Below are 17,146 nucleotides of genomic sequence, written 5' to 3'. Positions count from 1 at the left end.
TGTTTTGAATATTTCTTGAGCCCCAGCATTTTACTGACTTTGTTAACGGCAGAAGCATATTAGGCTGCTTTATTTGGGAAAAATTTTATAAGAATCTTTTTAACCTTTAAATAATAAATAATTTAGCATGCTTTCTCCCTTCATTGTTTGAAGAGGTATAGGAATTTTCAGTTTGTTCTAGAGTAGAAGCTCCTAACCTTAAACTTTTCATCAGAATTTTGTATTTCCTTATCACATGATTAACTAGGGAGAGGGAATAGATTGGCTGTTGGCATTAATCTCTTACATTCAGGTCCATGGACTTGTATGACTCCACAGAGCACCTTCCACATTGTATTCTATGTGAGTGATAGCTCCTGGAGTTGTGCAGTGGCTTGTGTCCCAGAACAGATTAGAGGGCTATGATGTGTTAATGATTGGTTTATGATTGAGCAGGTGAGGTTATGAGACCTGCTGGTAGTTCACAACCTACTCCTTAGTAAGCTTGTTCTATTGGAGTATTCTTTAGAAATAAGAGGAAGAAATGTTTATAGTTTTTTTCCCACCCTCTCCCCACCCATCCCTATTCTTCCCTTCCAGCTCTTCTGAGATTCTGCCATGGTATTTTTTTTTTTTTTTTAAAGTAGGCTCCTTGCCCAGTGTGGAGCCCAACATGGGGTTTGAACTCACAACCCTGAGATCAAGAGTCGGACACTCAACTGACTGAGACACTCAGGCACCCCTCTGCCATGGTATTCTTAATTGTTCAGAATGAACAGAGTTCATATTCCCATGAGTCACTTAAAGTACTATAAATGTCACATACTAATGCTACAATTCTGTATTTGGAAATCTTAGAGTAGAATGGTAACGCTGATATTGTTCCTTCTCTGGAATCTTCTTTGGAAATATCCAAACCAAGCCTCTTTTCCTTGTTCTGAAACAATAGTAGACCCTTAGATATCTGTAATTATTCCCAGGTATATAAACAATGGGAAAGTTTATTCCCTATCCACCCCCATCTTATCATTTTATATAGCCCAACTTTTTCTGACTTATAAAAAAGCCTGGAAGAAAGAACAGCCAGAAGATGGGGAGTAAAATCTCTATATTTTAATTTGTATTTTAAGAGATCTCTCTTTTGTGACCACATTAGTCTGCTGTCTTTTCACCATAAAGGTATATATGTGAATTGAACTGGAAAAGTACAGTCTCCTTAAGATTATGATCTGATAGACAAAATATAGATAAATACAAGAAATTATGTAACAGTAATGAAAAGTAAAATAATAAAGGCATAATTTAGGTATAATGGTGGCACAGGGTGAGATGAATTGGTTTAGATTGAGTGAGTCAGTAAGGTTCATGGAGGATATGCTTGATTATTTAAAAAGTCTTGAAGGATTTTGTCAGTAAATGTGTAAGTGAGGAGTTAAGGAAGGTGGTTATGAGTGGTATTGCTGGTGAAAGGCATGGCATGTACAAAAGAATAACATATATATTCACAGATAGCAAATAGCAGGGATATTCTACAGGTTGCATGTGGAGCAGTGACAAGAGATGGGGCTAATATGTTAAGCAGAGAACCTCATAGGACATACTAAAAATTTCTGGATGTTATCCTGTTGGCGGTAGAGAGCCATTAAAGGGTTTTAGGCAAGACAGTAGCACTATAAGTTTCACTTTAGATTTCTGAAGGCAGGGTGGAGAATTTGATGGAGTTAATTTTAGGGAGATTACTTCAATAGTTTAGGTAAAAAATGGTAACTGCTTGAACTAAGGCAGTGGGTTTAGAGAGGAGGGTGCAGTATGGAAAAAGTTTTACAAAGTGGAATATATAAGATCTAGAGAGTGATTGGATATGGAGAAACAGAGGAAAGTTCTAATATGACCCCCAGGTTTCTGATTTTGGCAGCTACTGATTGGGCCATGAACTAGGGTCAGGATTGTAAGAGGAGGAACACAGCAATGTCCAGTAGACAGCTTGATAACATGGGTCTGAAATTCAGCAGAGAAATTTTGGTTTTCAGCATGTTAGAGATAATGGAAGCTGTGGCCACATGTTTGATCACTGAGAGAGTGTATGTAGAGGGAGAAGACAAGAGCAGGAGATCCTGGATAGAGTCTTGAGGGAAGGCCAACAGTTAAGTGGTAAGTGGAGAAGGAAGCAGGGGCCCTTTATGCTCTATAACATTGAAAGATTATCACCATTTGAGTTAACCATAGTTTTCTCTTTCAGGAATGGTAGTGCTATTGGCCTTCCGGTCCCACCTATCACAGCCTTAATCACCCCAGGTCCTGTTCGTCATTGCCAAATTCCTGATTTGCCTGTGGATGGAAGCCTGCTCTTTGAATTTCTCTTTTTCATCTACCTGCTGGTTGCTCTGTTTATCCAGTATATCAATATCTATAAAACAGTGTGGTGGTATCCTTATAATCATCCTGCTTCTTGTACTTCACTGGTAAGTCTTAATAGGCCTTTAACTTCTGTATGTTACTTAACCAAGTAGCTAGTTGGAAAGCCTATGTGTACAAATTACTTTTCTTAATATATTGTTTTTCTTCTAAAAAAATGTTTTTCTGTTAAACCATAGATTACTTTCAGAACTGTAATCTCATAAGATTGTTAAAATATAAATACCTGGAAATATAAATGAAAATGCAGAAAATCTTTAAATAATTTATTATAATATCAAGAGTTTTGAATGTTTAGCTTTCTTTGCACTATGTTAAATTAGTTGGACTTAAGGTGCCAGTATGACTAAATTCCAGGAAATTTAACCTTTTAATGGCTATCTTAGGATAATGGTTGCTTTTCTAACGAATAAACCCAAAATTGTATAATGTTCAAACACATAATAGTCTGAGGCAGGTGTTTCAGTTTGCAGGAGTAGCACGCCTCCGTGTGGTCAATCAGGGGACCCAGACTGATGGAGACTCTGCTTTCTTTCAGTACGTGGACTCCAAGTTGGCCGTGGTCCACCTCTTTCAGCTAGAAAGGGAAAAGAGCATAGGGAAGTATAAAGGAGAGTTTCTTACAGACCAGGCTCATATCACGTTCACATATGTCCACTCCTAACTGCAAGGAGACCAGAAACTATAATTCTTTCACAGGATTTAGTTTTATCATGAATAAAATTGGGCTCTGTTACAAAAATAAAATTGAGGCAAGGACTAGCTATCTTTGGTGAAGTACATCAAAATATATTGTAGGTTTCTTCTATCCTCTTTCCATTTATATAGGAGAGCTGAGATAATCTTGATGCAGAGAAGTTAGCCATAGATGGGTATGTAAAATAATGAGTAAGGCCACTCAGGTTCCTCTGTAGGTAAGTGGTTGACAGTGGCAGGTTTGGATGGAGATATGTTTGCTTTAGGAGAAAGAAAACTGTTGTGCTGGTAGTTTAGGTGTGTGTTTGGGGCTTATCAATGATTAGAAAACTTCCTTGGCCATGATGAATGTAGGAATCAAATGTGGATCAAGATCTTCAAAATAATTTGGGAAGGGAATAAACATTTAAAAAAAATACTCATATCACTTGGTTTCCTGAAATTAACTATTAAGAATTTTCTTTCCATATTGATGATGTACCTACTTAATACCAAGTAAAGAGAATTTCAGTTTCTTTAAGAATTGTAATGATTTGGTGCAGCTTTCTCTTGAGCTCGCCTGCTCTCATATATCAAGAGTATACTTTTCTGTTTAACAGACTTTCCTGCTTGTGTAACTCAAAAAAAAAAAAAACTGTTATGATTCATTGCCATATTGTATGCTTTTTTTTTTTTAATAGTCTTTTTTCCTAGATAATGAATTTATGAGTGTAGGAACTGTACTTCATCCATTCTTCTTTGGCCATGGTGTTGTAAAATGAAGAGGTTGGATTAGATGATCTTTAAGGCTTATTCCAGCTATGTATCTCTATACGTAAATTCCTCACTGTCTTAACAATGGCACTGGCAAACCTTCATTAAAGTATTTACTATTTTTTGCAAGTATTATCTCATTTACTCCCTCTTTTAAAAACAGGTAGGTACTACTGTCCCATTTTAATTAGAAATATGAGACCTAGAGATTACAAAGCATCTCAAAAATCACATAGTGACAAAGTGAATACTCTCACTGCTATGCTCTACTTCCTATTATTTATTCTGTATTTACTCCGTAAGTACTTGTTGGGTAGTTCATTATTTGGTTTTCACTTTGACATTCCATGGAAACTTCTCAGTTGTTGAATTTTCAGGCTAATCAAAGAGCTCTTCTCTCAACCATTTCTGACAAGAGTTCTTTTAAAAGTCCCCTACAAATGTTGCCTTGAAACAAAGGGAGCCAGTGCTCCTGTCATAGTCAGGAAGCTGCTGCTAGAGCTGCTGAGTCCAGAATTATGCTTCCTTTGCTCTGACTCATACCACCAAACATGGGTGCCTTTTACCCTACCCCTCTCCCCACTTCACTCAGTTCTGAATTCAGATTTTATGTAATGGTCATGGTTGGCAGAAACTAACTCAAATCTAGAACTTCAGTTGCAAGAAGGTCTGTAAACGTAGTTTTTAGTTTTCCGGTCTTTGCAATAGAGGAAGGCACACTTGAAGCAGGTTATCCTGTGGACCGGCTCACTGATCTGCCACATATGGTCCTATCTCACACAAACCTTCACGTTTAATTATAAACCTAAGAGTAACATTTCTGGAATAGCAAATAAGATTTTAGCCCATCAGTCTGAAAGGGGCTTGAATCCGTGAGCTGTTCAAAGATGAATGGGCTGCCAGAGACCTAGTTACTTCCTGTCACTGAAGGTATTCCAACAGGGGAGATGGCTACAGGCTTGGGATACTCTAGAAGCCGCTGAGATCTCAGCTAGTGGGTTCTGTCTCTTTTTTCTTCTATTATGTGTGTCTGACTCAGAAATTTGTCAGATTTATATATTAGGTTTTTCTTTTCCCAATTCAAGATCTTAATAATTATCAAAAAGAAAATGTAGACCCCCGAGTATGTAAAGTATCATTGTAGCCATCAAGCAATTAGCTGAATGAGTCTTAACCGTAAGAAACATAGAAGCTAGAAGTAGTATAGTAAATTATTCAGGATAGTCAGGAATGAAGGGTGATTAATCAAATATTCTGGTTTATAGAGTTAATCATAAACAGATTACCAGTTTTCAGTGAGTCAGCATGTAACAAAATTTACTTAACAATAAGATACATTAGGCACTTAAATCTTTTGATACAAAAATGTATGAGATGGACTGGTGATACATAAATAAGACCCTCAAACATTAGGTAGGGGGGTCTAGTGAATTTGTTTGCATTATTTTGGAGGAGTGGGGTGAACAAGGAGTCTCAAAGTTAAGAGGGGATAAATATCATTAGAATCCAAAACACTTAGAGAAAGAGAAAAGGAAATGATCTGAGCTGAGCCACTCTCTTGACGTTCTGACTACTCTGCCTTTAAAATGCATCCCAAATCTGGCCACTCCATCATCCTTGCTACTGCCCCTGTTCAATCCATCTTCATTTCTTACTTGAATTAAAAGTAGCTTCCTAACTGATCTTGCCCTGCTACAGTATATTCTCCACACCGCAATTACTGTGATTGTTTTAAAAATAGAACCTGGCACCCTTTGCATGAAACACTTCCGTGACTTCTTATTAGGGAAAAATATCTATAAACTCAGTCTTTTGTTATTCATATGTCATCCCAGCCCTCTTGCTGATTTTCAGACACACCAGACAGATATTTTCCTGTCTTGGGGCCTTTGTGATTCCTTTTCCCTCTGCCTGGGGCTCTCTGCCCTCAGATCTTGTCATGGGTATCAGCTTTGTTGTCATTCAGTTCTCAGCCCAAATGCCGCAATCTCAGGGATGTCCTCTGTAACCAGCAATTTAAATTGGCTCTGCAACTCCCTTTCCAGTTATTATTTATCACTGTGTTATTTCTTGCCAGCAGTTGTAACTAGCTAAAATGCTTTTGCTTGTCAACTTGTTTGTCATTGACTTTACACTTAAATTTGTTAAAGACATGGCTTTAGCTGCTATAACAGGATGGCTAAAACAGTAGAATCTTATTTCCTTATTAAATAAAAATTAGGCAGGTGATATGCCAGGGTGGCAGTTCTTTGTTTCCATTGCTCTGCCATCCCCAACATGCTTCTTCCAAACCATGATCCACGATAGCTGCTCCAACTCCTGTCAGTACATCTAGCCAGCAGGCAGGAGGAAAGGAGAAAGACAGCTCCTTCCTTTAAGGGCATGGCTTGGAAGTTGTATATATTATTTCCCCACACATCCCTTAACTACAAGTTGTTTGTGCAAGGGAGGTGAGGAAATGAACCTCTAGTTAGCAAGCAGTGAGTGTCCAGTTAAATTTGACTTTGATGGCAGAAGAGACAACTAGTAATCCTTGCCATCCCCTTTCCCCCTCACACCATAGTAAAAAATAAGATCCAGGAGAGCAGGAAGCTTGTCTGTCATTCTTCAGCACTGTATCCTCAGTATCAAGAAGAGTACTTGGCACACATTGTGGGTGCCCAGTACATATTTACTGAATGAATTGAGAAATTCAACTTTTGGATTTCTGGAAGGATAACTCTGGAAACCTACAGACCTATTGACCATCAAAATGAAAATACATCCCAGTTTTGTTTGTTGCTAATGATTTTTCATTGTACTTATTATTTATGTAGACTTGGAACTAGAAGGAACCATATGCAGCATCGAGGTAATGATATAATTTCTTAGGAAGAAAAGATCAAATATAAGACATGGTTTTTTAAAGATTATTCTTGAGTGAGGGAGTGAGCACAAGCAGAGGGGAGGGGCAGAGGGAGAAGCAGACTCCCTACTGAGCAGGGAGCCCGATGCAGGACTCAATCCTAGGACTCTGGGATCACGACCTGAGCTGAAGGCAGATGCTTAACCAACTGAGCCACCCTGGCACCCAAGACTTGATTTTAAATCAAGTTAAGAAGAAAGACTAAATTGAAGGTAATTGACATCTTAGCCAATAGGGAGTTTAGGTCAGTAGATGCCCAATTAGATTAACATAAGCTTGCAAAGAGAGACCAAAAATAGGAACTCCTGAAGACTGGGAGTTCCATCTGATCCATTGAATTTGACACTCATTATAAATATGGCATTTAAAATAAATTACCTTTTTTTTTTTAAAGATTTTTATTTATTTGAGAGAGAGAGTGAGAAAGAGCACGGGGGTGTGAGGAGAGGGAGAAACAGGCTCCCCGCTGAGCAGGGAGCTGGAACTGGGGCTAGATCCCACGACCTGGGGATCATAACCTGAGCTGAAGGCAGATGCTTAACTGACTGAGCCACCCAGGCACCCCTTAAATAAATTATTCTTGCCATAATTCTGTAGGCTATCACTTTTTAACCCAAAGCTGTAGTCTTTTCAACACAGTAAACTTTCAAAAAAAAGGAGACTACACTTCAGATAGTATTTGAAAAGTTAAAGCAATCTTTCATGAAAGAAGTACAATTAGGTAATAGAAAGTAGAAGGTAGGTAGTCTCTCTAAGATCTCTCAAATTCTTGTGGTCTATGCATATAAGGTGACGTAAGGAAGATCTTAGGGGGCAAACCTCTTAATGATGTAGTTCCAGCTAGATACTCATACTTCTTTCTGATGCAGTGATTTGTTTCCCTTACAGAATTTTCATCTCATTGATTACCACCTGGCAGCATTCATCACAGTGATGCTTGCAAGGAGGCTGGTGTGGGCCCTCATCTCAGAGGTAACAGCTTATTCACTATATTTTATCACTTGTAGCTAGAGTAAGTAACTAGAGTGGATTCAAGCTGAGTATGTGAAGTGCCCAAATGTAATTTGAGAACAATTATAAATTAATTTCTTTACTTCCACATGAGTTGTGCTAGTTCTTTTTTTTTAAAGATTGTATTTATTTATTAGAGCACAAGTAGGGGGAGAGGGACAAGCACACTCCCTGCTGACTGGGGAGCCCTACTCCAACCCCAGTACCCTGAGATCATGACCTGAGCCAAAGTCAGATGCTTAACCAACTGAACCATCCAGGGGCCCCATGAGGCTAGTTCTTTTTAAAAGATTTTCCTACAATGTCTTTAAAATTCATTGTGCTAGAATTCAAGAAAACTGTTAGAAATCTCATTTGTTTAATAGGACCTTATTTCTAGCTTCCGAGTTCTTCCATATAATTTTTCTAATTTTAATAGTTATAGTAAAAATAGAATAAATTTAAGTAACTTGATCTGGAGAGTTATATATTAGTGAACAGTTGCATCTAAAACTTTGTTTCAGGAAATTCTTCTGTGGGGTTGCTAGTAAGAGACATTTATTTGAGTTTATTAAAACTTGGAGTTTTAAAATGACAGTATCAAATTTACATAAAACTAATCTTGAAGATTAGAATCAGTGGGCAGTAAAGGAAAGACTTGGGACGTTAGTATGATCCCTTTAAAATTAAATGTTGTTGATAGAACTGCCCATTGGTAAGATCTTTAATATATTTGTAAGCTCAGTTGGAGGACATAAATGTATTCTCTTAGGATTTTATTATCTTATGCCCTATAAATGATTATAAAAATAAAAACAAAAACAAAAATGTCAGCTAAAGTGGCTAATAATTTTAATCTTGAGTTTATAATTCAGTATATAATTTTAAATTAATAGTTACTGTGATCACAGGTAACTGAGAGTCAGCTTTTTTCCTTCTAAAACATGCATGGGAAGTCTTTGTGTCTGTAAGCCCTAATTTTCAGGAACCTTATTTCTTGTGAGCACAGAGTAATTGCATGTATTAAATCATAACCTGAAAGCCATTTGAAGTTAACTGAAAAACACTGGTAGTAGAATCACCTGTTTTTCACAAAGGGAAAGACTGTCTAAAATCTTTTCTCCCAGGGGGATGCCTGGGTGGCTTAGTCAGTTAAGCATCTGCCTTCGGTTCAGGTCATGATCTCAGGGTCCTGGGATCGAGTCACACAAGGGTCTCCTTGCTCAGCAGGGAACCTGCTTCTCCCCCTGCTTGTGCACTGTCTCTCTCGACAAATAAATAAAATCTTAAAAACAAAAACAAAACTTTTCTCCCAGGTTTGCTATTAGGCCATGAAAATAAGTGCTTACTTTTAGGTATATTACACTATATTCTTTCTTTAGAGGAACTCCGTGGAGTTCTATGTTTTTGTCTCTGAAAACAGGCAGGATTTTGTTTCATCTCTTCAGTTACTTAGAAATGGTACTTGTGTATGCCAAATTAATATGTCCTGCTAATGTTTAAATCTTTCATAACTGGGGTTTCTACCTTGGAGCTCCAAGGGCTATAACTTGATGTAATCCATTCCTTTCTTTTGCTAATGGCTTAACAGTAGTTTAGCAATTTTTGCATGAACTTAGTTGGAGAGTATATTAACTATTTTCTAAAGAAACCTGTAATTCTTACCAAGAACAAGATACTTAAGCTAAATTTAAACAGATTTCTGGTCAAAGACTTGAATCTATACCTTAAAGTCCATGAGAAAGAATGTTTAAATAATTATGAGATATTTACATAATGGAATAGCATGCAGCCATTAAAAAGATTAATGTACTGACCACTAAAATATTAAGTAAAAAAAGTATATAACGTGTTTAAAATAAGATGGGTAGAAGGAATAAAATACGTTTGCTTATGTATGAATAAATTTTCTCTAGAAGAACATACGATCTAATAACAGGCTGCGTCGTGTGGCTGGGAACAGGACCAGAAGGAGGGAAGTTTCACTACAAACACTATTATACGTTTTGTATTTTGAGCATTGGTGAATATTACCTATTCAGAAATTTAAAATAAGAGTTGTGTAGTGATTCTCTTCCCCAAAAAAGCTAAATTAGATGGTAAGACCCATCATAAATCATCTTTCCTTTCTTCCATTAAAATGTTTGCTTTTTTTTTTGGCTTATATATCACAGAAAGGATTCTTACCCTGAGAAAGACCAATCATTTTTAAGGAGAGGCTGGAGGTAATTAATTCAGAATGCTAAATACTATTCTGGGAGGAATATCTCCGACTAGATAAAACTGTTTATTCACCTCCAGGCCAATTCTGCTTCTTGACTTGCTTGACAAGACCAAAAGTTTTTCAGCTATTCTACCAACCTGAGGCAACTCCCTTTTTAAAAAACTGTTTTTCTAAAAAGGAAGGCAGTACATTTTATTGGGGAAAAAAATCAGAAAACACTAAAATACAAAGCAGAAAAATATTTTAAATTACAACCTCATTATTGAAAGGGCCATCTTTTGGTATATTTGGTATATAAATTTTTATTTGCATATATACTGTACTTCTCAATTAACATAATATTACAAATATTTTTCTGCTCCTTACCTGGGTCATTTTTGCTTATTCTTTAATCCCAGCAAAAATATCACTTCCTCAGAAGGGCTTCCCAAGTTTGGGGTCTGTCATCATTTGCGTTCCCTTACAGCCTACTCTTTTCCTGTAGCACTTAACCACAATTGTAAAAATCATTATTTGTGTAAATGTAAGTTTAATATTTGTCTTTCTTATTTGGGCAGCCTCATAAAGACAGAATTCTTATTTGTCTAGTTACTACTGTATCCCTAGCACCTGACACGTATCTGCCATACATAGCATAGTGGGTAAGAGCTTGGGCTCTGGAATAAGACAAAAATGATAAATATATCCCGGCTCTGCTACTCTGGTGACACTGGGCAGAGCAGCCTTTTTATTGAAAATGGAGGCAATGGGGACATCTGGATGGCTCAGTCAGTTAACTGTCTGCCTTTGGCTCAGGCTGTGATCCCGGGGTCCTGGGATCGAGCTCCATGTCAGGCTCCCTGCTCAGTGGGGAGCCTGCTTCACCTTCTCCCTCAGCCTGCTGCTCTCCCTGCTTGTGCTCTCTCTCTCTCTCTGTGTCAAATAAATAAATAAAATCTTTAAGAAAAAAACAAAACAAAACAAAAAAACCTGGAGGCAATGGAGTAATACCAGCCACTTAAATGCCGTCCTTACATTGGCATGAGGTATGTATCAGGGGAGGGATACACATTTGCCCTGCTGTTGCTGAGAACAGTTTGAACCTTCTCCACAGTTTTTTATGATATTAATTCAGCTGCTTCTTTGCATTTATAAGTATCTATATATGTATTATATATTGCATGTATATTATATATGCCTATGTAGTTTATTGGGTATTAAGAAATGGATAGATGAAGGACCTGAAAAGCTCCTTATCCCCTGCCATTGCTATTGACCCTACATAATTTTTTTCCCCTTTCTACTTTCTGGCACTGCTGTTTTGAGGATGTAGGAATCTGCCATTTTCCCCTGCATTTTGCTCATTCTTTTCCTAGTTCATTCTGAAAGAAAATAACATTGCAGGTCTTCATGTTTAGACAAGTATGCTCTCTTACTATTATTTAATCTGTCTTTAAAATGTGGGATTAAGGAAAAATATTTGAATAGCTGTGACATAAAGAAGTAGAAGTGATTGTCCATTATTTCCATGCTTGCAAAAGTCAAAAGAGAAGCTTTTATTTATATAGGGATTTGTCAGAGAAGATCTGATTATTTTTTGAAGCTTCAGGAATTCTTTAAACATTAATTCAGCAAATAGATTGGGGGAAGGATTCCAAGGAAAATGGAAACATTGTTGCTACTGTTGAGGCTATTACAGTTTATTTTGAAGTCAGATACATTAATGGTTCAATATCTTTACATAAAAATCACCTGGTGGATTATTAAAATACAGATTACTTGACTTACAGTTTTGTTCCCCATATCTGGTAAGGAAAGGCAGTAGGAATTTTCACGTTCAGTAAGCAGCCCAAGTAATTCTGATGAATGTAGTTCATGGAACATACTTTGAGAAGCCCCAGTGTAAACAAATTAGATAGTGTCCTAAGAACTTAAGGGAGGTCTGTATGAGACACTATGGGAATACAAGGAGGAACCAACAAACTGCCTGGAAAAGTCTGAATCTTTAAAAATGAGGAAGATAAGGTGGGGTGGGGCAGTTTTTTTTCTTCCCCCCCCATTCCCTTTTTTTTGAGGGGGGCAGATTTCTACTAAATCTAGTTCCTTGAGTCACATTGCTTGTGAATAAGGCCATTTATAAAATGTTCCTTTTGGTGCTTCCAAACTTTCAGGCCACTAAGGCGGGTGCAGCATCTATGATTCACTACATGGTTCTGATATCAGCTCGCTTGGTGCTACTCACTTTATGTGGATGGGTACTTTGTTGGACCCTCGTCAATCTCTTCCGAAGCCATTCAGTCCTCAACCTCCTTTTCCTTGGCTACCCGTGAGTACTCCAGTTTTACCATTTTATCAGTAAGTTTTTAAAGAAATTATTTGGGTCAAACAAACAATAGTATAAAAGTGAGGAAGATGAAATTCTTCAAATATAAGCCAAAAGCTCAGAAAATTGGAAAAATCAGTGGGTAGGGTGACCATGTAATTTATTTTCTGTGCTAGGATACAATTGGGACAATAGGGGTAAACCAGGACTGTCCCAAGAAACTGGAGAGGTATGGCTGTTCTACCAGTGGAGAATATTTTAATTGGCTCTATTCATCAAATAAAGCACCCGAGTACTGCCTATACTGGCACAAATGGAGGGTAATGTTAGTTCAATGAACTGGCTTACCAGTTCTTAGTCTTTTGGTCAGATTACTTTGATCTTCGGGTTTATGTAACAGAAATACGCCATACTCAAGCCCTATGGACTTAAGTACTTTTTTTGACCAGCATTTTATTGTGGAAATTTTAAACATGAGGTTGAAAGAACTTTCCTACAAACACCTGTTATCCATCTAGATTCTGTTCATTAATATTTTACTGTAATTGCACAACACATCACTGTCCAACTATTCCTCTGTCCGTCCATCAGTCCATCTTTCTTTGGTACATTTCAAAGTTAAATTGCAGACCTCAGTTCACTTCCTCCAAAATATGTCAGTATATGCATATCAATAACTAGAGTTTGATATTTGTATACAGTTTTGAGGTAAAATTCATATATAAAATAAAATTCACAAATCTGGTCTACATTTGCTGAGTCTTGATAAATGCATATACCTGTCAGTCAAACCTATATCCCAGTGTGGAACATGACCGTTATTCCCAGAGGTTCCTTCATGCCTCTTTCCAATCATATCCCATCCTCCACTTCCCAGAGGTAATCACTGTTTTGATTTTTTTCCACCATAGATTAGTTTACCAGTTCTAGAATTTCCTATAAATGGAATTATAAGGTATATACACTCTTGTGTTAAGCTTCTCTCATTCAGCATGTTGTTTTTGAGAATCCTCCATGTGGTTACGTATGTCGGTAACATTTCATTGTATGAATATACTACAGTTTATTTATTCTCCTGCTGAATACCTGGGTTGTTTCCAGTTTGGGGCTATTACTAAAAATAAAACTGTTAGGGACATTCTAATCCAAGTCTTTTTGTGAAGAAATGTTTTCATTCTCTTCAAAGAAATATCTAGGAGAGGCCTTGCTAAGCCATGAGGTAGAAGGAGTATGTTTAGTTTTATAAGAATCTACCAGACCTTTTCCCGAGGAAGTTGTGTCATTTCATCCTCCCAGCAATTCTATAAAGCATTCTGGTTGCTCCACATTTTTGTCGGCATTTGATGTTTTCTGTTTTTTAAATTTTAGCCGTTGTGATGAGTGTATAGTTGTATCTTATTATACATATTGGCTTTTAAACTATTCTTTATAGTTTAACTTGTATACCTTGGGCTAATACTTCATTGGATGCTAGTAGATAGGTACCATTTATTGCGGTTCTGTGCTAGGTGCTGGGCTAGATGTTTATAAACATCACCTCATGAAATTATCACCATAACCCAGGAGGCTGTGTATTTAGTCTGACATAACAGTTCCAAAGTACTAGTGGTTTTAAAAAGTTAGAAGTTTATTTCTCTCTTCTGTACAGTATGTGTGTGAATCATCTTGGGTAGCTGTGGCCCGTAGCTTCCATGGTGTTGGGACCCAGGCTCCTGCTGTCTTCTTTGCTCCACCCTCCCCAGCAGGATAGGTTATAAGGGAGGTTCGAAATTTGTCTTTAGTAGAACAGCTGTATCTCAACTAAAAATTCTATTGCAGTGGAAGAACAGGAGAACAGTGGCTCTTGGCAGACAGTTAGCAGGTTTTTCCACAGGTAAAGACAGATTAAGGGACTAAAAACCTTTCCTGTGGTCAGAAAACTAGAAAGACTCAGGTCTTTTTGATTCCAGAGTTCTAGTCTGCACCATTACTCTGTAATCAGTAGTTCTCAAAGTGTGGTTCCCAGAACAGCAGCATCAGCATTACCTGGAAATTTTTTAGAAATAAAAATTCTCAGAATCCACTGCAAATCTACTGAAACAGAAACTCTAGAAGGTAGGACCCAGCAATTTGTCTTTTAACAGGCCCTCCAGCTGATTCTGATGCTTGCTCAAGTTTGAGAATCATTGGTTTATATAACCATTTATGAAGCTGAAGTGTAAGCATGGATTTAAATGGGTAGTTACATAGCATAAAATCAAGGCATAATCAGAGATTATATGGGCAGGGATGGCAGGAAGAGTCTTGCTATTGGTTGTCCTGTGGTAGGTCTAATTATACTGTTTACTTATTTATTTTTCTAATTGTCCTGTTTAATTATTTAAGGCAATCATCAACTCAGTTCATTAGTATTACCCCTTTCCCCACAAAATGAATTCTATATTATAAACATCATTTTTCTTGATTCATATTTTATATCAGTTGTTTCTGTATTTCTAGATTAATATTTCAGCTGCTTCAACTTCAAATTATTTCATTCTATTTCTCAACAACAGCTGGCTGAATCAGGTTTAACTGTATTTGATTTGAAAGGCGAATTATGGATATATCAAGGAATATTTTGGCCAGGTTTAAAAGGATTACCATGTCAAAATGGCTAGCAAACTTTTTCATTTCAATTGAGGAATATAAAGAAACTTACTTATTTTTGAAGGCTCTCCACACCCCTGTAAAACAACGGAATAAGCGTGTAATTTAAACAAATTTTATGTTTAAATATATTTGCCTTCTTCGCTTTTTAAAAGTTGTATTATCTTTTATCTAACTTAAATTTAAAAAATAAGTATAAGAAGTTTAACATACTAGACAATAGCAATAACTACATTATTTTCTTGTTTATTCATAGGTTAAGAAAGGGACTCTTTACTGCTTTTTTTTTTTTTTATTCTCAGCTTCTCAGTTTAGGGTAGGTTAGTCCAATGACTAATGTTGTAGCTTTTATATTTATCTTGAATCTATACACTGCGCTCTGTAACCTCTGCTGTTACATTCTACAACTTCATCTGCTCTTCCGGTAATCCATTCTTGCCCTCCTCCTTTCCATTTTTTATTGGAGGTGTAATGATTTTCAGAATGAAAGTTGAATTATGTCACTAACCTTTTTTAAAATTCTTTAATGAATCATTCCTTTATGCCTTTTACCTTACAGAGCCCTCCAAAGTCTAAGCCTTTGATGCTACCTTTCTAGTTTCTCTCATTCTACCCTGTATCAGCTATCCATTTGCCATATAATGCTATAACAAATGCTTTGTGGTAGCATTCCACAATATGTATTTATTGTGCATGCACTGGAGTCCGCTGGAAGTCAAGAAGCTCTCCTAATCTTAGCTGGGTTCAGTCACACTTGGGGGAATGATTAGCTATCAGATTAAGTAGCTAGGACAACTCAGCTCTGCTCTACATGTCTCGTGCTCTGGCAGGCTAGGCATGGACACATGAAATTGATCAAATGGCATGAAAGCAAGCCCCAGCGTGCAAGCTAATTTCAAGCTTCTGATCACATCATGTTTGCTGACATTCCATGGGCCAGAACAGGGGCACAGTGTTGAGCCCATCATGGGGATAGGGCAGGGTCACTTCACACACCAAATGAGGACTGTGCTGTAAGACTATAGGAAGGGTTAAGAAATGGGGCCATCATTGCAATCTGCCACAGACCCTAGCCTCTTGTCTCACCTCTGCATGTGCAGATTGTGCTTCAGCAATATCGACAGGTTTCTCTGGCCTTCACATTTGCACATGTGTGGGTTCTTCCTGTTGCTTCTTCGTTTACTCCTTCCCACACTGCTACTCTAGGGCACATTCACGGTGGATCGTAGAGCTGCTAACCATCCTCTTCCTTTGTAACAAGCTTATTCTTTCTCCCTCTATAGAAAACTATGAATAGGTGGATTTGTTAATATTTTTATAAAATATGTAACTAAATACAATGTATTTGTATTTACTATTTTTCGTATCTGAATTTATGCCAGTGAAATGACCATTTTATTTACAATACGTAAGTCACAATGTGGACATTACGTAATGAGGACTGGGGAAAGTATTTTAAAAAGTTTTAAGGAACCAAGGTTGAAGTAACTACAAGAAGTTATGAAAAGTCTCAAAAATATTTAGTCCTTTAACCAAGTTATTCTACTTGTAGAAATTTATTTACTGTACTTCCGGAATTTTTTTCATTAATCCATTACATATTTATGAGTGCCTAGTATGTTTCAACCACTATTCTAGACATCAAGGATATAGCAGTGAATTAAGCAGACCCAAATCACTGGTACACGGAACTTACATTGTAGTGAGGGGAAGATAGATCAAAACAAAACAAAACAAAGCAAAACCCCCCAAAACAAAAAAAACCCCACCCAAATAAAAAACCTGAAAAATACGTAAAATGGAGTGGTAAGATCTGTGAAGAAGAATAACCAGGCAGGGGGAACTAGGAATGCCTGTAGGATTGGGGTGGGTGATGAAATGGGGAGGCAGGGGAGCCCCTCACTAAAGAGGAAATTGGCAGTGAAGGACACACCATTTGAAAATTACCAGATGCACACAAAAATCGTGTAGGAAGGTGCTTATCCATACATTCATATTTATGATACTGCAAAGTAAGAAATCACCTAAGCTTCCAACAAGAGAGAAATGGGTAAATTATGGTACACATGTGTGAGAATACTATAGTATCTTTAAAAATTGTTATAGAAAAAATACGTAATGACGTGAAAAAAAGCTCAAAATAGATCCCATACATAAACACACACTCAAAGTTACAAAACAGTTTATACTGTATGGGGCTAAACATATAAAAGAAAAAAATATGAAGTCTCTGCACCAAGTTGTAAAAAATTAT

The 17,146-nt window shown here is 37.1% G+C and overlaps 1 protein-coding gene across 3 annotated transcripts in view; it reads left to right on the top strand.

Annotated features, from left to right (window-relative positions):
* Positions 1-17,146, top strand: part of TMEM39A (transmembrane protein 39A) — a 28,443-nt gene that overhangs the window by 4,527 nt on the left and 6,770 nt on the right. For 2 of the 3 annotated variants that reach the window (XM_002915262.4, XM_011219761.3), the window contains exons 3-5: positions 2,219-2,441; positions 7,637-7,720; positions 12,113-12,267. In XM_002915262.4, the coding sequence (XP_002915308.1) occupies positions 2,219-2,441; positions 7,637-7,720; positions 12,113-12,267 (462 nt within the window). The remainder of the gene's footprint in view (positions 1-2,218; positions 2,442-7,636; positions 7,721-12,112; positions 12,268-17,146) is intronic. The other variant, XM_034658948.1, reaches the window with a different exon arrangement.

The sequence above is a fragment of the Ailuropoda melanoleuca genome, chromosome 1, assembly GCF_002007445.2.
Source record: "Ailuropoda melanoleuca isolate Jingjing chromosome 1, ASM200744v2, whole genome shotgun sequence".
NCBI lineage: Eukaryota > Metazoa > Chordata > Mammalia > Carnivora > Ursidae > Ailuropoda > Ailuropoda melanoleuca.
This window is presented reverse-complemented; position numbering and strand designations above follow the sequence as displayed.